The sequence below is a fragment of the Pollachius pollachius genome, assembly GCF_949987615.1.
Source record: "Pollachius pollachius genome assembly, chromosome: 1".
In the NCBI taxonomy this organism is placed as follows: Eukaryota; Metazoa; Chordata; class Actinopteri; order Gadiformes; family Gadidae; genus Pollachius; species Pollachius pollachius.
Window position 1 is genome coordinate 32,683,255 of NC_136934.1, and position 22,651 is coordinate 32,705,905.

Genomic DNA, 22,651 nt, shown 5'->3' on the forward strand with positions numbered 1-22,651 from the left:
CTCCTCCTCCTCCTCTTTCCATCCTTACCTCCATCATCTCCTCTCTGCTCTCATTCGCCCACATTTGCTCCCTCTCTGCCAGGCACCACACAGGCTTGCAGGTAATGATTACAAAGATCAATCTATTTCTTTATTCCCTCCCGCCATTCCCTTGAGTCTCTCTCTCTCCCCCCCCCCCCCCCTTTACTCCCCCCTTCTCATCTCTCCGTTGTGATTTTTTGGGAGGTACTTGTTATTTCTGTACAGCGAACGATACCATTCTGCAAAGGACAGCAGCTTGTATGTACAGGGCATGACAGTACAACAGTTTTCACGTAGAGGATAAAATGTTGTCATTCCTAGCCTTTGATTTGGTGTGCGTGTGCTTGTTGTTCACAAGCCGCCTGCCTTATATAGGGAGCATCTGTTCCATGGCTCTTCATCCCTGAGGAGGATGAGGAGTCTGCTGTCAGATGTGTGTGTGTGTGTGTGTGTGTGTGTGTGTGTGTGTGTTTGTGCGAGGGGGCAGAGTGTAGTCTTCATCTTTATGCAACGCCAAAAACAGCTGATGTTGGAATGTCATAAGGATGAAATGCATTTCATGGCTAATTACACGTTGTTATACATGGATTGAGACTGTCACGTCATCGTATTGCGATTTAACAACATTTAGATTGGTGGTAGGGCTTAAAGTTTCAATGAATTCCATGTTATCTTACATTTTGATGTTGTGTGATAGGACGGTTTCTGTACGTGCATCAGTGTGTTCCCTGGCATGCAGCCCTGGCATCCATGTTGGTTTTATAACTCATCAACGTTCCCCTGAATTGCACAGATATTTTTGCAGGATGTCGATAATAAACATCGTTGCCCGGGAAATCTTGGACTCAAGGGGAAACCCAACTGTGGAAGTAGATCTGCAAACTGCCAAAGGTTAAATAACCACCCATCTCTCACACAATGAATCACTGCACACGCAAAACACAAATGTACCCAGTGTGTGTGTGGGTGTGTTCAAATGTGTATGCACCAGATAAATAAAGGGAGACGCATTATTATTTTTTTATACATGTCCATGCATAAAATATGAACCTATGTGCCATTCTCTCTCTCTCTCTCTCTCTCTCTCTCTCTCTCTCTCTCTCTCTCCTCACTCTCTATGTCTCTCGCTCTACCTGCCAAACCCCGCCCCCCTCCACCTCTCCGTCCCTCAGGTCTGTTCAGGGCGGCCGTGCCCAGCGGAGCCTCCACCGGCATCTATGAGGCTCTGGAGCTCAGGGACGGAGACAAGACCCGCTACAAGGGCAAAGGTCAGCGCCTGCTGAGGAGCTGTGAAAATTTCGTGCTGTGCTCCACTTCACTGTTATTTATTCTCTTACCTCCAACGATCCATTTCCTCTCATGTCATTGCCTCATTGTCTGCTCTCCACATGGTTTTCTATGGCAGAATTCCTTTGCGTGCCATCAGGTTCCATCTAATGATACTCTTTGACCTTATTCTATGAAGCCTTGATCTTTCATGTTCCTGGAGGCTTAATGTTTGTTTCTTTTTGACGTCAGGCGTCCTGAAGGCGGTTGGTCATATCAATGACACCATTGCACCCAAGCTCGTTGAGTCGGTGAGTTGGGGGGTAGCGGGAGTTTACGAGGGCCCAATAAAGGCAGGCGGAGGAGCTGCATTTCGAAGGGGTAAAATGTGTTTCTATTTAATAATGGGATCCATTTCACGTGTCACCTGTTTTCTCTTTCAGGGAATCAGCGTGGTGGAGCAGGAGAAACTGGACAATCTGATGATTGAGATGGATGGCACTGAGAACAAATGTACAATCATTTACATAGCATATGTTCATCGTGATGTATCACAATTCCATGTACTGATACTTTTATTGCAATAATAATGTATGATACTGCAAGTAGCGAATTGAATATTCTGTGTGACATTCCCGTACCATTGTTTCTCCTGCAGCCAAGTTTGGGGCCAATGCTATTCTTGGTGTCTCCCTGGCCATATGCAAAGCTGGTGCAGCAGAGAAAGGCGTCCCCCTGTACCGCCATATTGCTGACTTGGCAGGAAACACAGAGCTGGTCCTACCAGTTCCCGTAAGTCCCCATCCTTAAATTAATTGTGTTATACTGCATTGCAGTTTGCATGAATATAAAAAAATACTAAATCATTGGCAGGATAGTCTACTGGTAAGGGTTGTTTGACTCCCAGCCTAAAGGCACTGGGTGCAATCCCCAGTGTCTGCAGTCTCCCTGTAAGCGTCCTTTATCAAGACACCTTCCTCCTTCCCTGAAAGGATCAAATGATTAAATGCTACTAAATGCAATGTTTGTTTGCTTTTCAGGCTTTTAATGTGATCAACGGAGGCTCCCATGCCGGTAACAAGCTTGCCATGCAGGAATTCATGGTCCTCCCAGTAGGGGCTGAGTCCTTCCGGGATGCCCTGCGCGTGGGGGCCGAGCTCTACCAGACCCTGAGGGGGGTCATCAAGGAGAAGTATGGACAGGATGCCACCAACGTAGGCGATGAGGGGGGATTTGCCCCCAACATCCTGGAGAATTCTGAAGGTGTGACACAGAAAGCCCCCCCCCCCCCCACGCAACCTCCAGCAGCCTTCTACCTGAGCAGCGACAACCACGCCTTGTCTGTCTTCCCTTCACTATCAATTTAGTTTCCTTTTTAAAGCCACAGTTTTAGATAAATGTACACTTAAGAACATGTTAGGGTTAGGTATCTTGCTCTGGGATGGTAGGCTAAGAACACTGGGGTCTCTCTCTCTCTCTCTCTCTCTCTCAGCCCTGGAGCTATTGAAGACGGCTATCGAGAAGGCCGGATTCACCGACAAGGTGGTGATTGGCATGGATGTGGCCGCGTCCGAGTTCTTCATCGAGGGCAAGTATGACCTGGACTTCAAGTCTCCCCCCAACGCCGCACGCCACATCAGCGGGCAGGAGCTAGCCGACATCTACCAGGGCTTTGTCAACAACTACCCAGGTGAGGGGTGGATGTGGGGGTGTTGATGGGATGGCGAGGGTGGTGGTTGTTGGGTTGGTTATTGGGTTGGTTATTGGAGAGTTGATGGGATGGTGGTGATTGTTTGGTGGTGTTAGTGGTGAAGGCAGGGTCTGGTGATAGGGTAGTGGTGATGTGGTTGGTGGTGTTAGTAGTTAAGGCAGGATCTGGTGATGGGGTAGTGGTGATGTGGGTGGTGGTGTTAGTGGTGAAGGCAGTGTCTGGTGATGGGGTAGTGGTGATGTGGGTGGTGGTGTTAGTAGTGAAGGCAGGGTCTGGTGATGGGGTAGTGGTGATGTGGGTGGTGGTGTTAGTAGTGAAGGCAGGGTCTGTGATGGGGTGGTGGGTATGTGGGTGGTGGTGATGGGGTGTTAGTGATCAGGGTGGTCATGTGGGCAGTGACAGTGGGGGTGTTGATGGGGTGGGGGTGATGGGAGCAGTAGTAAGGTTGGTGGTGGTGGGAGTGGTAATGAGGGGGATATGGGTAGTCATTGTGATGAGGGTGGTAGTGATGACGGTGGTGGAGATGCCATGGTAAATGTCCACATGCAAAACCAGTATCGCTGCATAGGCTCTTGATATACATCATTAAAGTGTCCACTCATTGCTATAGATTACAGTAACTAGGGCCCCCTTAACGATGTTAATAAGACACTTCCTTCAGCTGCAGGGTTCAAGCATACCAAGTGTTAATGATTATGGCTGGAGCCTTTACAGCCTCCCTGTGAATGGATTCCTCCTCCTTTTGCTAGCATTGCTGCCATTGCGAGGGGGAGAGAAGGAGATGGAGAGAGGGGAGATATGTAAAGAATGAGAGAATGGAGGAGGCTGGTGGCTCTCCCCGCGACACTTGTGCTCCATTAAGAGGTTTTAATTATGCGCTAGGGTGCACATTTGGCAAAATGGGAGTCGTTCTGAGGGAGCTTTTAACCCCAGTAAAGGGCCCTTTCCCTCGCTCCATGTGTGTCAGTGTGTCTGTGTGTCTGTAAGGGTTTGTGTTGTTGTGTTGTATGTTTTTTTCCATGTGTTACTATATGTGTATGACTAATAGCTTCACGGCTGAGCTGACTCTAAAGGCCTACAACAGAGATAAAGATAAGGGGAGATGTTAAAATGTTACCTAGGGTAGGATGGTATATTTCAGAGGTAACTGAAGGAATTCATTCCATACGTAGCTTTACACCCTCAATTAAGACCAGAGTCTATTGATTCACTATTTCATGGAGACACAAGAGGAAGAATAAAGTGACTCCATACAGGGCAAATTAATTAATGAAATCATTCAAACGCAACGGTATTATTACAGAAAATCGCAAATCGAATGTGAAACACAGAGGGTGACAAAGAAACTGTTTAAATCAACATGACAAAAAAATCTCCCCGACACATTCACAGCAGATAGTAGTGAAACAGCTTTGGTCAACATTGATTGTAATTAAAAAATACTTAGAAAGACAGCTTTTCCTTGACTTACGAATTCCCTCCCTCATCGGTCTCATCTTATCCTACTTTAGCTTCTCCAAACCATCTGTCCAGTTGTTTTTTTACATTCTTGGCGGTGCAGCTTAAATTTGGATTGTAAGTTTTGATCGAATTTAAAGGTACTACTTTGGGTGAATCATTATCCCTGAGGAGGAACTTCTAAATTAAATGTGATGACATTTCCCCCACAGTGGTTTCTATTGAGGACCCTTTTGACCAGGATGACTGGCCTGCCTGGAGCCAGTTCACTGCCTCTGTAGGAATACAGGTAAACCACACCCCTGCTGTGTTGTCCAACACCAAGCCTGCATAATAATCACCCCCCCCCCCTCTCAGACACACTCAAACAAATCAAATCCAAATATTTTTGTGTTTGTGTGCATTTGTCAAACACAAACACATACCGCACAAGCATTGGCACGATGTCTGTTATCCTCTAGCACACAGCCGAGTCCTCGTGTGTGATTCTGATTTATTTAATAAATTAATTGCACGGGAACAACATTGTGTGGTGAATGGCTTTAAGACGATTGGTACGGCTGCTCTGTCATCTGGACGGATCTGAACCATATTGAGCGGCATTATTGCAGAGTTAAACCCACAACTCAGAAGCCTGCTGAGCCACGCGACTTGTAGTGTAGAGAGTTGCACGTCAAGGTTGTGTTGGAGTTATTCCTCTTGTGTCACTAGGACCGCACATGGGTGGTGGGATTAAGTAACCCTCAGATTCAAAATAGAGAAAAACTATACAAATGCAAATAAATCAACCTCCAAAACATATTTCTCCCTCTCTCTCTCTCTCTCTCTGTGAATGTGTGTAAACGCAAAAGGTGGTAGGGGACGACTTGACGGTCACCAACCCCCGCAGGATCGAGCGAGCCCTGGAGGAGAAGGCCTGCAACTGCCTGCTGCTCAAAGTCAACCAGATCGGCTCCGTCACCGAGTCCATCAAGGCGTGAGTTGTAGCAGCCAGCGTGTGTGGAGTGGTTGGGCTTCGTTTTTTGGAAGGAGTTGTGATATTTGAGGTCTGCTTGTGTCTGTGCACTACAGTTTGGTATCTGACTGTGTGTCTTGTATGACTATGCCTGTGTAATTAAAATGTAACTGTGTTTTTTATTGATCAAAATGATAACTGGTTATCGATCAAAAATGTATGATTGATTGAGAAATGGGATTGGGAATTGTAATCCACATTGTAGGCCACAGAGTCCTAAGCTGTGTGTGTGTGTGTGTATGTGTGTGCGTGTGTGTGTGTTTGTGGTCCCCAGGTGTAAGCTGGCCCAGGAGAATGGCTGGGGCGTCATGGTCAGCCATCGATCAGGAGAGACCGAGGACACCTTCATAGCAGACCTGGTGGTGGGCCTCTGCACTGGCCAGGTAACACACACACACACACACACGTGTGCATACGCATCTATGTGACCTTAGAGGATCCCCAACTCCATTTTTATATCACATTAAAGAATTGCATTAGACCAATAACCATTCTTCAGTAATATCCTTATATTCCTATATCCGAGTGCACATTAAAAATAAAAAAGTTCTCTAGCCAGTCAAAAATGTTGCAATGATGCGCTGCGAGGTGAGGTGGCAGGCACTGCAGTGATCCGAACCAGGGCCATGCCAGAATGCACAAGATAATGGCAGCAGATCAACGGGGCCCCACTACCTACCAGCCCTGAATATAAAATGCTGTTCCGTCCTGAGACTGATTCTCGTCCCCACTCCCCCCCCCTCTCCTGCAGATCAAGACCGGAGCTCCTTGTCGATCCGAGCGACTGGCCAAATACAATCAGCTCATGAGGTGGTTGTTGCTCGGAACTTAGCACTACTCTGACGCGTGTCAAGGAGCAATGGGCATTTTCTTTCTCTTATTATGTGACGTTTTTTTCTCATGCTTGTCTAATGATGTTTTTTTCTTTCAAGGATTGAAGAGGAGCTGGGAGACCAAGCACGCTTTGCTGGACACAACTTCCGCAACCCCAGTGCCATTTAAGGCACTCACACACATACACACACAGACACACACGCCCATGCGCTTGCGCACACACACATGCACTACACACAGCACACTCACTGGACAGTCACGCAAAATTTGAAGTCCATTCATGCTCCACATTTAATACGACACAGTCAAATTAATTCAGCGTCATTAGTTGTTGAACCATGCAATGTAGTTATATTGATCCTAAGCTTTGATTGGCTGGCAAGACCTGGAAGGGCCTGGTGGTGTATTCTCTGTTACTCGATCTGATAATGTCACCATGGTTATTCATGTCTCCTCCTCACTGTGGTGCTTTTTGGTCACTCTGAAGTTCTCTGCGACTCTGTGCCAACGTATTTACATTTTCGTGTCCCTTTTGTTTTGGCTTTCTCCTTAGCCTTTGCTTATGAAAACACTTAGCGACTAGCAGAAAGTGAATTATGTGTGTGACGTGTGTGTCTTGGGAATAATAAAGGCACCCTCCCCGTGTATTTAGTCTGTGTGTGAGTCTGTGTGTTTTTTCCTATCCTTTTTTCCTTTTTTCTCGTTTTCTCTTGTCCATCTTTGGGCATTTTGATTGACTTTAAAATCAATTGAAGAGAATTTAATGAGAAAAATGATAGATTTTTTGCAGATCAATCGTAGAAGATTTGACAGGCAGATTGAAGATTGGGCCATTACCAATGTTTACAATGAAACACATTTTCGATGCCTCACACCTACAATAGTCAATTATCTTCTGTTCATTTTAAACGTGCACATCTTGAAACTTAACGCGTCGTTGGGGGTCAGTGGCTCCCCCCGTAGGCCTGTTCAATGGTGCAGGCCTTTAACGTTATCGGTACGTTGTTTCAGGTGCAGCTCTACATGCACGCTACAAACGGAGCAGCAGAGGGAGCGCGAGCCGTGGCCGTGTCGGGCGAACGTAGACACGCATGCGCACTGCGACTTATCTTCAGCGAGGTTGCTATGGTTACTACACAATAGGAGACGGGACAGGGGGCTACGTGAAGGGGGGGGAGAGAGAGAGAGAGAGAGAGAGAGAGAGAGAGAGAGGGAGAGAGAGAGAGAGAGGGAGAGAGAGAGAGAGAGGGAGAGAGAGAGAGAGGGGTTTTGCAGAGCCGCTTGACTGGACACACCGTTTCGAGCTTTCCAAGATTGAAGTAGCCCTTCTCGGGATAAAGAAACCTTGTCAGATTGGCGTAAGGCGATAATGAATGTGGCTCAATGTTTTTGACGCCATTGGCTTGTATTAAAAAAAAAAAACCTTGATAACAAAGGATCAGTTTAGATCAAAGATTTTTATTCCCTGGCTATTCAATGGTTAAGGCCAACCCTTTTGCACAACATCTAAGCCCAGTATATAAAGGTATAGGTGTGGAGGAGCATATAGCAGGTTATGCACTACAGACTCCATGCAGAAATGATGACAAATGGGTAGATTTGGCCGAAAGACGAACCTTTCCCAGCAGCAAAGGTGACGCCTCGGAGGGAGAGAGAGAGTGGGGGAGAGAGAAAGGACAAGGCAACAGGGAGGGTAGAAAAAAACTCGGTTCCCTCCCTCTTCAGACTTTTGGCCCTCTCTCTGCGCCTCTTCCTCCTCCTTGCCTCGCTCCCTCCTTCTCCCCTCTCGCCGAGCTCCCCCATTCCTTATGCAAATCACGCCCTCTTCTCACTCCCTTTCTCGCTCTCTTTCTCTCTGCGCGACGTGCATCCCTCGCTCGCCACTCTGGTGAAAAATTGTGACTGTACCGAAGGCGAAAAAAAAGTGCAAGTCGCCTCGGAGAAAGGGAGTGAGGGGAGAAAGAGAAAAGGGGCGAAGGGGGTGGGGAGGCAAGCGTTATACGCATCAATTTGTACAGTCTTCAGTGGCACCCCCGTTTTTCCTGCAACGACTTGAAAGAGAATTCTCCTGCATTACAATACCGTTACAATGTGATCCAGCAGCAGCCCCTAGGTAGAGAAGCGTGCGCCTCGGCGAATGTATGTCGGGCTGTGATATAGAACAACAACACAAATAACGTATAGAGCCGGAGACTGAGAGAGGGACACGCATCGCTGGATTTATAGGTAAGGAGAAGAAAAAAATGGATGCTTAGTGTGTATTTGAAGCTATTCTGGCTAGCCACGTTTGTGTGCTGTGCTCTCCCTCCCCTTTCTTTGTGCGTGGATGATCTTTACTCTTTGCATTATGGCACATTTGTGTGTCCTCCCGGTAAATGTAAAGAATGTATGAATGCACTTACGCGCACACACACATTCCAACGAGGAAAAGAACAACCGGTGCAAAATGGCATACGCCATTCTAGTTGAGCTTTCGGCTTCCTCGTAAAGATGTGGAATATACATATATGTGGGGAAAAAAAGAAAGAAAAAAAAAGTGTCTTTGGCATGGCATCCATTCTGATGGCGAACATGGATGTGCTGCTGAACGTGTTCTTTGCGTCGTAGGTAGACTCCGCCGTTGTAGTCAGGCAGCATAGGCTACAGCATAGCTTCGGCCGGGCTCATGTGTATCAATAACATTCGCAGGGGGAGAAAGACAAGAGAAAGAAGTCGCTGCTGCGGTGCCCGTTCGTCGGTGATGTAAGCAGTGCAACTGAATGCTGCTCCTTTGCATCCCATGCAGTGGGCTAGTCAATTTGTTTATAATGCATAGAGCTGCTGTGTGCGTATGTTTTGCGTGTGCGCACGGGTGTATTAGTGTGTGTGTGTGTGTGTATGTGTGTGTGTGTGTGTGTGTGTGTGTGTGTTTTGTGAGTGTATTGGAGAGACAGACACAAAGCAAGGCATAGTTTTTGCGTTCTATTTGGTGATTGGATATAGACCAGAAACAGCCAATAAACACTGGTAGGCCTATGGACTGCCACCTGTAACTAAGAAACCGTGGGGTATGGGTCCATTGTAGAATATTGTATATCACATATTTTCCCATAACACATTATTGAATCACTCTAATTAGCTGCGTAAAGCTAATTACCTGCATTCGGATATTAATTGCTGGAGAGTCCAATTAAGGTTAGGGTAGAGCCACTTCAGCAATTTCCCCCTGGGATCAATAAAGATATCTGAATGTGAATAATATATGCGTATGGAATCTCTTCTCCAAAAGTGTTCCCATACTGAAGCCTATATAAATGTAAATAACCCTTGTCATTGTTCTAATGGATAAGTATGTCTTTAATAAAGTCATGGTGGCATGGTGTGTGAACAGGAGATAGGCTCCACTATTATGATTGATAGAAATGGCTGCTGCTGCAGCATCCACTAATAATTCATGCATGGCCATGTGTAGTGGAGTTGTCAAAGGATTTACTGGAGTCTACTGCTATGAATCACATGCACACACTCCACAAATACAATAAACAGTGTATATCTATTTATTGCCCGCCTACTGAACCATTACTACATTTACCTTGTTGACCACTCGGCCCCATGTCTTTTTTTATTCGATCCCCTGTAAAGTGCACTATTTTTAACCTCATTCAATAATCATGTGTTGTCATAGTGCATACATTTCTGTCCAGGACGCTACGTGGGTAGGTGGATTAAATGTCCCCTTTGTATATATACTGAGTACATACAACCCCGCTCTTTCAACAACATGGCTGAGGTGCAGTTGGTTAGAAAGATGCGGTCAGGTGTGAGCGGCCAGGGCATAGCCGACACCAAGGGCACCTCCTGGGAGACTGAAGGGTAACGCTCTGCTCTGTGTGGGACCGGCTGGCCGCAACCCCGCCGCTGGGGCTGGGATGGCCCCAATGTCTGTTGGACTCGGGTTGTGGTGAAGGTGGAAGGGGGCGTGGCTACTGTGATGGTCCCAAGGTGGTTCCTAATGTCTTCCACAGCAGCCAAGCCCCCCCACCCTGCATCCCCTGGCCCCCAGATCTTCTCTAACAACACCTCATTCCCTCTTGTGGTTCCTGTGCAACGTGCTTGTATTTGTGTGTGTGGTTTTGTGTATTTATTGTATGGCTACAGCCCACTACTAGAGAGTGGGCTGTGTGGGTCACAGTAACTGTAGTTTGGTGGTTAGCCTCCTATTATGGGATAGATAGCTATCATGGCCGCAAAGGAGGGACTTGTTTTGCCTGGCTCCTGTTGAGCACAGTGCATGCTGCTGAGCAGGAGAAATTTCGATTTTACTGGTGAGTTTTTTTCTATGTGTAAACCAATGCAGTGATGGTTGTAAACTCGGGGGGCTCATATTTCCCGTCATGCAAACACCCTTGTATTCAATTTGCTTGCTGAGCTGCGTTTCTGGTAAAGCCATATTCCTGGGCATTCCTTGTTTGTTGATGGGTACTTTCTGTTTTTTACAGGTTTTATAGGTTCTAATACACAGTCTACACACTAATAGGCACCCTACACCACCACCTCCACCTGTTAACTCCCAGCAATGGCATGTGTTGTAAAATGGACCTCATAGAGAAGGAGCGATGAAAACCCGAACACACAAGGAATCGGTAAGAAGCGGGCGGCCCCGTGTTTGGCCTGTGAGGGGGTGCCAGCCCCCCTTACAGTGGCACTTAGGGAGAGGGGAGACATGTTCAGGGGCTGGCTCTGCTCAAACCCTGTGCCAGAGGGGCACTCGCCACGTTTGTCCCTTTTTGCCCCAATCTGATTGCACCTTATTGGCAATCTTTCTCCCTTTTTTCTTTTAATTTCTCCCTACTTCATTTTCGATCCCTCACTTTGTTTAGCTACTACAAAATTAAATTCACTCTCCCTTTTGACAAGTAATGAAAAGATTCGCTCCCTGAAACATTATCACCTGTCTCTCCGGGCCAGCATTTGGAATTAATATCCCTTATTATGAGATCTCTTAATTTCCCTTTTTAAATTATTTTCTATGTCGTATTTTTGTTCTCGGTCTTGTATTTCCTTTTAATACTTTTTGCCTTTGCCAGATCTCATCTGATATCTTTTTGTCTTGCTCTCTTTCTCTCCGTCCCTCTTTCTCATTCACTCTCTCTCTCTCCGTCCCTCCCTCTCTCTCCATTTCTGACTCTATCGCTCCCTCCGTCCCTCTCTCTCTCTGTCTCTCTTATTCACTCTCTCTCTCCGTCCCTCCCTCTCTCTCTCTCCCTTTCTGTCTCTATCGCTCCCTCCCTCCGTCCTCTCTCTCTCTCTCTCTCTCTCTCTCTCTCTCTCTCTCTCTCTCTCTCTCTCTCTCTGTATTCAGATGCCCATGCGTAGTGGGCGCAGGCGGGGGGGCAGTGAGGAGCGGAGGGGCCGGCGCCCGCACGCCAGCCCACCTCGCCCCGAACGCAATGACAGACCGCCGGTCGGTGCATTGTTTCTGTTCATTTTCCCCCTTTTCTCCGACAAAGTTTGTGTGTGTGTCTGGTGTGTGTGTGTGTCTGTGTGTGTCTGTGTGTATGTTCTAGTGCATGTATGAGTGTCTGTTTATCTGTGTATGTGTTAGTGTGTGTTTGTATGTTGGTCTGTGTGCATGTGTGTGTGTGACGTGTGTGTGTGTGTGTGTGTGTGTTGGTCTGTGTGCATGTGTGTGTGTGTGTGTGTGTGTATGTGTGTCGCCCGTGTGTATTTGTCTTTGTATGCGTCTGTTTGTGTGTGTGTCTGTCTGTCTGTCTGTCTATGTGGGTCTGTGCGTGTGTTATCTGTATGATATGGCATTGATATCAATGACTTTGGAGTGTTTTTTTATGTCTGTTGTCCTTGTATGAGTTGTTGCCATGGTTTCAAGTGTCTGTTTGTTCAACAACCATCAGTCACTATAAAACTGTGATATTTTTTGCATTTGAATCCTTTCAACATTTTAATGTCTGTTCTGTGTGTTGCGCTTTTCTGTTGTATTCTCAAAACCTGTACAGTATATAAAGAGTAGGTATGGTGTAGATTAAACATAATCTCAAATAATTTTAATTTCTGTGGGTTTGTAGCAGCGTGCCGCTGTGGAGGAATTGTCTGGAAACCGCTTTGATCGCAGATCGCAAGGCCATGATTCATCAGAGAGTGAGGGGGAGGAGCTGGTCTCACCACCCAAAAGACAGAAAGTTCAGGTTGGCTGAATTTCACTACAGATACTAATATATACATATATTATATAATTATATACGATTTAATATACAATATTATTATATCATGTGATGTATTATGTATCTATGAATAAATATATAGACATTAAATCTGTTTGTTATTTTTATAAATGTATGCAGAATAATATAATAGTATATATTGTATTTTTATTATACATATATATATTTATAAAACACGTTTTTTAATCATTAATAATATTATCAATATAATTATTATTATAATTATATTGATCAGGTATAGTTTAACCTTACTTGTAAATGATCCTTCCTTGTCAGGATGCGGCCTCCACCCCTAATCCCCCCACCTCAACACGCACGGCCGACAGCTCTGCTCCTTCCACGGTCCCCCCTCCAACCTCTGTTGCCAGCCAAGCTCGAGAGAGCGACAACGAAGACGGCCAATCCCAGGGCAGCAGGAGTTCAGTTGTAGGGAGCCTGGCCAATAGCAGCAGTAGTTTGAGCAGTGGGCGGGACATAGATCAGGACAATCGCTCCTCATCCCCGAGTCTCTCCGCTTCCCCCCTGGGCAGCCTGGACTCTGATTCGGATGGCCCAGAATCACCAAAGCAAGGAGAGAGGGAGAGAGAGAAAGGAAAGGAGGGAGGAGTGGGGAAGTCAGCAGGAGACGAGCGGAGAACAAGCCGAGAGGGAAGAGGGGAGGATTCCTGCGGAGACGGAGAAAAGAGGGATGGAGAGGGCAGAACAGAGGACGGCTCCTCCTTCAAACCCCCGTCCACCCCTTGCTCCTCCTCCCCTCTGACCCCCTCTCTCCGGGGTTCATCGGACGCCAGCGGTGACGGCGGCGGCGGCGGGAGGAAGAACTACTTCTCCCTGGACTCCAAGCTGGTGTGCAAGGTGGAGTACGTCGGGTCGGGGGCCGGCGACGCTCCGCACGGCCCCAGCCGCATGAACTCCAAAGGCAACGCGCAGTGTGTGAACAAGGCCGCCGTCTCCGGGGGAGACTATCCCCACGGCAACCCCAACATTCCACATACGCTTCCCCAGCCCCTGCCACCCCCGCCGGCCCTGAAGCCCCTGGAGCTGGGCGGGGCGCAGAACCTGCCCGTGGAGGTGAAGGTGGAGAGGGAGAAGCTGGAGAAGGCCGACAAGCTGGGCGACAAGGCCCAGACTAATCCTCCATCTTTGTTGCCACAGACGGGCCCCCAGCCCCAGTCCCAGCCTTCCCCCCACCCACACCACTACAGCTCCACCAGCTGGCAGGGTGGCACGGCCACCGGTTGCCAGGGGAGCTGGGGCTACGCCCGTTACCCTGGCAACCACCACCCACACCAGCCGCAGCACCAACCCCCAGTGCAGCAGCAGCAACTCCCCTCTGTTTACAACCCCCCGTCCTCTCGCCACTCCTCCTCCCATCCCTCCTACCTCCCCCACCCTCACGCCCACCCCCACAGGGAGTACCTTCCCAGGTACGCCGGTGGGGGAGGAGACCGGGAGAGGGGGGCCGCAGGAGAGAGGGAGCGGGGAGTGAGGGGCGATTGCGGGGGCAGAGAGATCAACAGGGAGTTTGCTGCTCCGCTAGGCAACAGCGGTAACAGCAGCAGCGGTGGTGGTGGTGGAGGTGGTGGTGGTAGCGGTGGTGGTGGTGGTGGTGGGGGCGGCAACTGCGCGACCACTTGTGGTGGAATGGGCGGGGCCAATGGCATCGCAGGCAGGGAGTTTGGGAGCATGTCGGTGGCTCAGAACCGGGAGTTTCAAGGTCCTGGGAGAGACTTGCCCAACCTGGGACCCGGGGGGAGAGACAACCTGGGCCCCGGGGGGAGAGACAACATGGGCCCCGGAGGGAGAGAAGGGCCCAACATGGGCCCCGGGGGAAGAGAAGGGCCCAACATGGGCCCCGGAGGGAGAGACAACATGGGCCCCGGAGGGAGAGACGGGCCCAACATGGGCCCAGGAGGGAGAGACAACATGGGCCCCGGAGGAAGAGACGGGCCCAACATGGGCCCAGGAGGGAGGGAAAATATGGGCCCTGGGGGGAGAGACAACATGGGCCCTGGGGGGAGGGACGGGCCCAACATGGGCCCCGGGGGGAGAGACAACATGGGCCCTGGGGGGAGAGACAACATGGGCCCTGGGGGGAGGGACTTTGGGCCAGCCTTCAGAGACAGAGACAGAGAGCGGGACCGAGATGGGGGGAAGGAGTTTCCTCCATCCAATCAGAACCAGAATAGAGACTTTGGCCCCAACGGAGCCGGAGGGGGCCATCCCAGAGAGAAAGAAGGGGGCCGCTGGGGTGAATTTGGAGGCCAGACTAGAGAGGCGGGAGGCAGCAACAACAACAACAACAACCCAAACAACAACTCTGTTTCCCAGGGCAACCCCCCGGGCTCCGCCGCGGGGCTCCCTGTGGCCCCAATGCTGAACCGGGACCCGCCAGCGTCCCCCCAGACCAACCCCAGCCACCCCCCTCATGGCCCCATGCCCCCACAGCCCCACCCACACCCCTCCAACCCCTCCGGCCGGGACTACCCCCCCACCTTAGACCAGGCCCAGATCGGGGCGGACCGCGGGGGAGAGCACTTCCACAGAGACTACCCCCCGGGGAAGGACTACCCTGCAGGCGGGCCCACCTCTGGGGGCCCCAACAGAGAGTACCTCAGCTCCCCGGGGATAGCGCCCAACCTTGGGCGAGAGTACTCGGGGCCGGAGAGGGGCCCGCACTCCCACCCCCACCCACCCCACCCCCACTACCAGCCGGGGCCCCGGGACAGAGAGCGAGACAGGGAGTCCAACCTGCGCGAATCGGCCCTTTACCAAAGGGGCGGCCCCAATCAACCCCCTGCGCTCTCTCCGTCCTCCTCCTCCTCCACCTCCTCCTCCAGCCATCACGGTCACCCTCCCAACGCCCCCTACCCTCCCCCCCCTCCCCCCCTCCCTCCTCAGCCCTCCCATGCTCAGCCCCTCCAGACTGGCTTGGGGCCCAACGCCCGCCCTGCACACTACCAGTCCTCCAACCAGACTCCGCCCACGCCGCTGTCGCCGCTGCCCAGCCCGAACACCAACCCCATGGGGGGCTTCCCGCCGTTCCCCCCCGGGTCCTCTGCGGGGTCCAACCTGCCGCTGGCCGGGCCAGGGGGGCCGGGCGGGCCCCCCTCCTGCTCCCCCAGCTGTCGCCCCTTCCACGGCACCCTGAACAGCCACCCTTCTTTCAGCGGGCCGTACCACGCCAACGGCAACGCCGGGGGGAACATGGCCGGCGGCAACAGCAACATGCCCCCGAACAACAGCAACACCAACTCCCAGTCGCTCTCGCCGCAAAACGCTTCCAAGGGTCCTCCGTTGCTCAGCAACCTGGGCAACAGCAACAACAACAGCAGCAGCACGGCGTCAGGCCCCACCTCCAGCTCTTCCCATCCCGCGGAGGGGCACACCGACGCCGCCACGGGCCAGCTCCCCGCGCCCGTCATCAAGGAGGAACCCATCGAGGAGAGGGAGGAGAGTATGAGCCCGCCTCCGGTGCTGAGAAGCCCCTCCCCCGAGCCCAAGCAAGTGGACATCCCCATCCACGCCAGCCAATCAGCACGGTAAAACAACATAAGGATCACAACATTTTGTCCTTCTGTTCTTGCTTTACTATTGGGAACCGTTTTAAAGCATATTTAAAAACAATATTAATGCATTACATTACGTGTGTGTGTGTGTGTACGTATGCGTGTGGGTCTGCACCTGATCCACTACCACACGTGGTGGTAATTATTGTATAATGGTAAAGTGTAGTCAGGTGGGCCATGATAACGTGGACGATGATAGTAATTATACTAATTACGGAGGTGTGTTGTGGCGGGGCCGGCGTTCCCAGGTTCCACCGAGTCCTTGACCGCGGCAGTGGGAACTCCTGCGCCCGCAGCGACGTCCTCTTCGTCCCCCTCGACGGCTCCAAGCTGTGGAAGAAGAGGAACGACATGATCGAGAGGGCCCGCAGAGAGGTGGAGCAGAGGGCGAGAGACCTGAGGGAGAAAGAGAGGGAACGAGAGAGAGAGCGGGAGCGGGAGAGAGAGTTAGAGAGGCACTTACAGGTATATCACATGGTGTGTGGAATATCCCTTAGCACTTACAACGCCCAATCTTGAACATGTGTCGTATTTATTTGACCTTTGTTATATTTCACATGTTGCCATCTTTGTACATTATACACAGAAATAGCCATTTGTATAATAACTAGTACCACATACATTCTATACAAAGCAATGCTTTGCAGTTTAACAACATAACAGTAGAGGATCTTCAGCATTGAAGAGAATAAATAGTAAAAGTGTTGATCATTTTATGAATGATCATAAATGATAATTGATACATGGTGCCGATATGTGACTGTATTGTTGTCTCTGTTTCTGGCCGAGCAGCAGCAGAAAGACATCAACAACAGCGCTGCGGGCCGACAGGGATCCTCCCTCTTCTTCCCCTCTTCCTCCTCCATGATACTGGACCCTTCGTCCTCGTCCGCCTCCTCTTCGGTCACCCAGTCCCACCCTATGTCCCACGCCCAGCATCACCACGCCCACCCTCACGCCCACCTCCACCCCTCGCACCCCCTCCACCAGTCCCTCTCCCACTCCATCCCCCACTCCCTCCTCCTTCCATCCATGGGCGGGGGATCGGCGGTGGTCGGCAGCCCCCAGGGGGCCTTGGGCATGGGGTTAGGGGGTCCTTATCTGGGCCCTGACACCCCAGCACTAAGAACCCTGAGTGAGTACGCTCGCCCCCACGCCATGTCCCCCCTGGGGGCAGCGAGTCGTGCTCAAGCCCACCACCCGCACGTTCACCACGGCCACCCGCACGTCCATCCCTCCTTCTTCCTCCCCCAGTTCCAGAACCACGCCCTGGCCCACCCCCACCACATGCCCGCCGACGCCGCCACGGCGGCCGCCATCCTGGGCTTCCTGTACGGGGGCGGCCTGGAGGGCCAGGGTCACCCCGGGGTCGGCCCGGGACACGGCGGGATGGGGGCGGCGGGGTTGGGCGGGATGGGCTTCCCCCACGCGGTGGCGGCCCACCGCGACCGCATGAAGCAAGGGTTCGAGTTCAAGAGCGAGGACAGGATGTACCAGCCGGGCTCCATGTCTGACCAGACCGCTCTGGCCCTCGCCCACTCCCACTCGCACGCCCACGCCCACGCCCACGCCCACGCCCACGCCCACGCCCACTCCCTGCTCCTCGGGGGAGGCGGAGGGGGAGGCAACGAGGTGTCCCTCTACGGCACCCCCCCTCCCTCGGCACAGCCCGGCCCACCCCACCACCAGAGTCCAACTATGGCCCAGATGACCCGAGCCCCCCACCCTCCCCCACCTCAGGCCCACTCCAACCCCCCCACCCCCTCCCTGATGCCTCCGTCCCTGCCCTCTCACCCGCCTTCTGCCCCCAACAATGCACCCCCACCCCCGGGGGGGCCCACCACGCCAGCCCCGACTAACCCTCCCCCTGCACCGATCTCCTCCGCCTCCTCCTCCAACCCTGCCTCCTCCCTCCACCACCCAGCACCTCACACCTCCTTCCCCAGCTCCCTGCCCTCCCACCCCCCGCCGGCCCCTGCACCGTCAGCAGCCCCCGAGCCCTATGCCCCCACCACCCGCTCACCCCCCTCCAGCGAGAGGGACCGCAGCGTGGACAGAGAGAGGGACAGGGATAGGGAAAGAGGGGGCTTGCCTGCCCCGGGCGAGAGAGAGCGAGAAAGAGAACGAGAGCGAGAAAGAGAGCGAGAGCGAGAACGAGAAAGAGAGCGAGAGAGAGAGCGAGACAGAGATCGAGACCGAGATCGAGACCGAGAGCGGGAGAGAGATCGAGAAAGGGAAAGGGAAAGAGAGCGAGGAGGAAGTGGAGGTAGCGGCGGCGGCGGAGGCGGAAGTGGAGGGGGAACAGGGGGGGGAGGCGGAGGAGGAGGAGGAGCAGCAGGAGGAGGAGGAGGAGGTGGAGGGGAGAACCTAGGGCGTCTTCAGATGTTGAACGTGACCCCACATCATCACCAGCACTCACACATCCACTCCCACCTCCACCTGCACCAGCAAGACACAGGTACCCACTGCTACTAACGAATCTGTCTTTCTATTTGAGCCGCAGCACTACATGAGTACACACATGAACAAACCCCATCACCACATTTGACTTGAATAGCCTCAGAGTGTTAACGTTACACCGCAGCCCATAAGCAGAGACACTTGGACTAAATGTGCGTGTGTTTTCTCGCACTAGTTTTAAATATGTTCCTGTGTTTTCCTTCTACATCACTGGCATCCAGCAGCGGGCGGGGTTCACCCCCTGATGGACCCGTTGGCATCGGGGTCTCCGCTGGCACGTCTCCCCTACCCCGGTGCCACGCTCGGCACCCCCATCCTGGCCCACCCCCTCACTGACAGCGAGGTTCTCCGCCAGCAGCTGTTCGGTGAGGAGAAGGCTCCTCGTCCATGTACTTGTTTAACTTCTTCCTACCATACATCTATAGTGATCCAACATGAATTGGACTAGTTCATCAATTATTGTTCCAATTTTTTAACGGCACCATGATTATGATTAACCTGCACTGTCTGCTTGCCTTCTCTCCTGCCCTGTCTGTGTCTCTGCTCCACGCCGTTGTGATGGGCCAGGTGCTCCGTTCCGTGACCTGCCCCAGCCCTCCTCTCTCAGCGGCCCGATGTCCGCAGCCCACCAGCTCCAGGCCATGCAGCAGGCCCAGAGCGCAGAGCTGCAGATTCAGAGACTGGCCCTGGAGCAGCAGTGGATCCATCACCACCACCACCACTCTCTTACCCAGGAGGAGTACTACAGGTAGAGGGGCAACCAGTTGGATTTCTGTGTGTGTGTGTGTGTGTGTGTGTGTGTGTGTGTGTGTGTGTGTGTGTGTGTGTGTGTGTGTGTGTGTGTGTGTGTGTGTGTGTGTGTTCATCAACATGTTACAACCGCTTAACCCATTTGAGGAGGATGTTAAAGTTGTAACATTTAGTATCAAGATGGGTTGACTGACAGAAGGCCTTGGACCTCTGACCTCTGCTCGACCTTGATGTGTTTGTTATTTCTGTTGACCTTTCAGTCACCTGAAGAAAGAGAGTGACAAGAGCCTGTGAGGGGAGGGGCACCAGAGAGAGAACTGCAGAGAAAAAAACACTACAGTATGGTCTGGAACACAATGACACAGAAGTACATGGGCACTGATAAACAAAGGGGAAGATGACAAAGATACCCCTGGACTTTTGCAGAACAAGGATTTATTGAAGGAAAGTGAATTATTGTAATGGAGTAAAAAGAGAGGGAGAGAGAGAAGGAGAGAGAAGGGAAAATGTTGCACACACTTAATGTTTTAACTGTCAAATGTCCAAGAGCCACACGAAAGCACTTCCCAGTGTATCTCCTTCTCTCCAGTTGTGTTTTTACATTGTGCTCTGTACAGTATATTAGGTGGGGCAGCAATAGTGACGTACAGTAAGTGTAAATTACCTTATGCCAGAAGGAATGTGTACATGAGTCTCTTTTCTGTCATTGCATGTAGCTAGGCACTTATTCTAAACTGGTGGAACTTTTGGCTCTATTTTTAGTATTCATCCCCTCTTTTGTATCCGAGGGGCATTCTATATGCATGAGACCAGCGATTTTAGTGTTCTGTTATGTTTATTATGATCAACTGTATTGTTATTATGATTATTGATGTCCGTTTGTTGATAATTATATAATTAAATGAAAATATTATTTGTATTATTTTTTTACATTTTCATGGTATGGCTGTCATTTTTGAGTTCTTTTTTTTAATTTCCAACTTAAACTTGTGAAACAAGATGCAAACAAAGACAAAAAAATGTGAAAATAAATTATAATCTTTTTGCTAAACACTTTGCCCCTCCTTCTTATCCTTCACCCACCCCCCCACCCCAAACCCCACACACCCTTCTCTTCCACATACATTCAGACTTGCCCTTTCTTTCTCTTTGTTTTATACAAGTCACTCATGCACAAAGCATATCAAATTCCTGCTTTTTCTCCCCCTCCCCCCTCTCTTCCAAACTCCCCCTCCCTCTCTGGGTGAGTGTGGCTAATGGGAGACACATGGGATGGGGAGAGCGTACCGCCAGCGAGCCGCGGTGCTCCAATGCACACCAGCCGTCCCAAAGAGCTAGCATTCCATACCATACTGTAAAAGTAGTGGTGGGGGGGTGGAGGCAGAGAGAAGAGAAATGAAAGGATAGAGAGAGAAGGAGTTGAAAGAGTGTGATTTACACATGCTGTTGAGGGCTCAGGGCTGTGTGTGTGTGTCTGTGTGTCTGTGTCTGTGTGCGTGAGAGGGCATGTGTGTGTGTGTCCTCTCGGTGGCCCGTGCATTCCACCTTCTGCCTAGATACAGGCCTGAAGTGGAGATTAACCATGGACTTTTAAGGGCCATGCCACAGTCTGGCTGCAGCGCTCTCATTACCCGTCATTATCATATATCCTCAGGTCCTGTGCCCTCATCTGTCAGCCACGGAGCCTTCAGAACGTTAGCCAATTAGCTAACTGTCATTAGGGCAATTTAAATGCTAATTAGCTGTGTTGTTAATTTGTTTAATTGGTTTGTGGTTTATTATACAAGCAAGACTCATGTCTATCGGGGTTTAACAATGCTGTGTGTGTCCATTAACTTACATATAATATTTTATACAGGACATGTTCAGGTTTTAGTCAGGACGTGCTGTTGAAAGTCACCTTGAATAAGTGTGTCAACATAATGTAAAGTAGCGAGATAAATCTAATTTTACCCTCTGGTGACAGTACATCTGGGAGATATTCTTAGCAGTCCATCAGTCATTTGCTGGGTGAGGGGGACAGTGCCAGAGTTATGGATGATAAATGGGGGTATAACTTGTGTTAGCTCTGGCCCCTGCTTTATATCACTGCCCAGTGACATTTCTCACAAGTTTTCATGTTTATATCCATTGAAAATGCAGCTAGATTGTTAATATTGTTATTGGGATCTGTGAGTGCTTGCCTTTCTTGCAGTACATGAGAAAAAGTCGACGTATAACCAACAATAGACCCAATGATCTGTCTATTTAACGGTGGCACATGCAGCCAACTGCAGAATGGATACCCGGATGTGGTATCAAATTACACCACATATGGATAAACTGATATATTATTCATTATTGAATTAGAATTGGTATATCTTTGGGGTAAACATTGGAGATAGAAAGCTGCCTAAATACGAAAATGTGAATGAACTGCTGCATTTATATAGTGACTGCCCTCTGCTGGAGTAAATGGCGTCCATTCCCCATCCTATTGGGATTTACAAAGATGCCAAATCCAACGCATCATTTGATGCATTCAGTGTAAACACTGAAGGAATCCATACACGTGTTCCTACTTGTCTGTAACACTTTAATGTGTAGAATATCTGCAATAGAATAGGGCTGGAATTCTTTGGGGGAGAAATAAATGGATATCAATTATTATGATCTGCAGTTGTGCAATATCTTTAAGTATACGTATATTTATTTAAAATGTCACACTTTGGAAACTATGAGCATGCACATTCATGACAAATAGAGGACATGTGAACCAATGCAACACAGCGAGTTCAGTTGGACTTTTCACTCTTATAATAATTAATTTAAAACATAGGCCTACACAGGACAGCTTTGGCCACTCCACGGTGCACATTAAAAAGCGTACTCAGTCTTGACAATACACTCATTCATACAGGCATATTTTCTCTCTTGTGTATACACCGCATGTGCCTGCCAAGGGACTCCATCCATTTGAAAGACTTTCCACAGTAATTACATATAAAGTGTTTCCCTTCGGTGTGTATAGTCTGGTGTCTGTTCAGCGCGCTTGTGGTTATAAAGGTTTTTCGACATATATCACATCTGTACGGTCTCTCCCCGGTGTGTGTCCTGATGTGCGCGGCCAGGTGGGAGCAGTTGCTGAAACGTTTTTCACACACAGAACAACAATACGGCCTGTCTTTGTTTTCCTCGCCGTTGTTTTGGTAGGGGTGGAACGGCAACGCGGCGTCTTGCAGATTATTTTTCAGACTGGAGGGGGACGAGATAAAATCTTTGATGTCCGAATCCAGCCCGTCCAGCTGCTCCTCGTCGGGGCTCATCCAGAACTCTCTGTGCGTTGCCTTCTGCTGCTCCTTCTTGACCC

At 50.3% G+C, this 22,651-nt stretch overlaps 2 protein-coding genes across 3 annotated transcripts; both read left to right on the forward strand.

Annotated features, from left to right (window-relative positions):
• Positions 1-827: 827 nt before the first annotated feature.
• On the forward strand, positions 828-6,730 carry LOC307080502 (gamma-enolase; the record flags this gene model as incomplete). Of its 2 annotated transcripts, XM_079743226.1 has the most annotated exons (12): positions 828-912; positions 1,194-1,289; positions 1,540-1,598; positions 1,731-1,800; positions 1,946-2,079; positions 2,328-2,550; positions 2,780-2,977; positions 4,669-4,745; positions 5,308-5,432; positions 5,746-5,854; positions 6,223-6,281; positions 6,404-6,730. In XM_079743226.1, 12 exons carry the CDS (start codon positions 828-830, stop codon positions 6,471-6,473), a joined length of 1,305 nt encoding a protein of 434 aa, XP_079599352.1. In that variant the 3' UTR covers positions 6,474-6,730. The 2 variants fall into 2 exon arrangements, with proteins under 2 accessions (XP_079599352.1, XP_079599353.1); XM_079743227.1 differs by lacking the exons at positions 1,540-1,598; positions 1,731-1,800.
• Positions 6,731-10,900: 4,170 nt separating this feature from the next.
• Positions 10,901-20,353, forward strand: atn1 (atrophin 1; the record flags this gene model as incomplete). The annotated part of the gene is made up of 12 exons (XM_079751005.1): positions 10,901-10,927; positions 11,647-11,748; positions 12,368-12,487; positions 12,800-14,087; positions 14,136-14,507; positions 14,601-16,065; positions 16,341-16,557; positions 16,885-18,201; positions 18,253-18,550; positions 18,774-18,941; positions 19,120-19,300; positions 19,563-20,353. The coding sequence occupies 12 exons, from the start codon at positions 10,901-10,903 to the stop codon at positions 19,594-19,596; spliced, it is 5,589 nt and encodes a 1,862-aa protein (XP_079607131.1). The 3' UTR covers positions 19,597-20,353.
• Between the last annotated feature and the right edge of the window lie 2,298 nt (positions 20,354-22,651).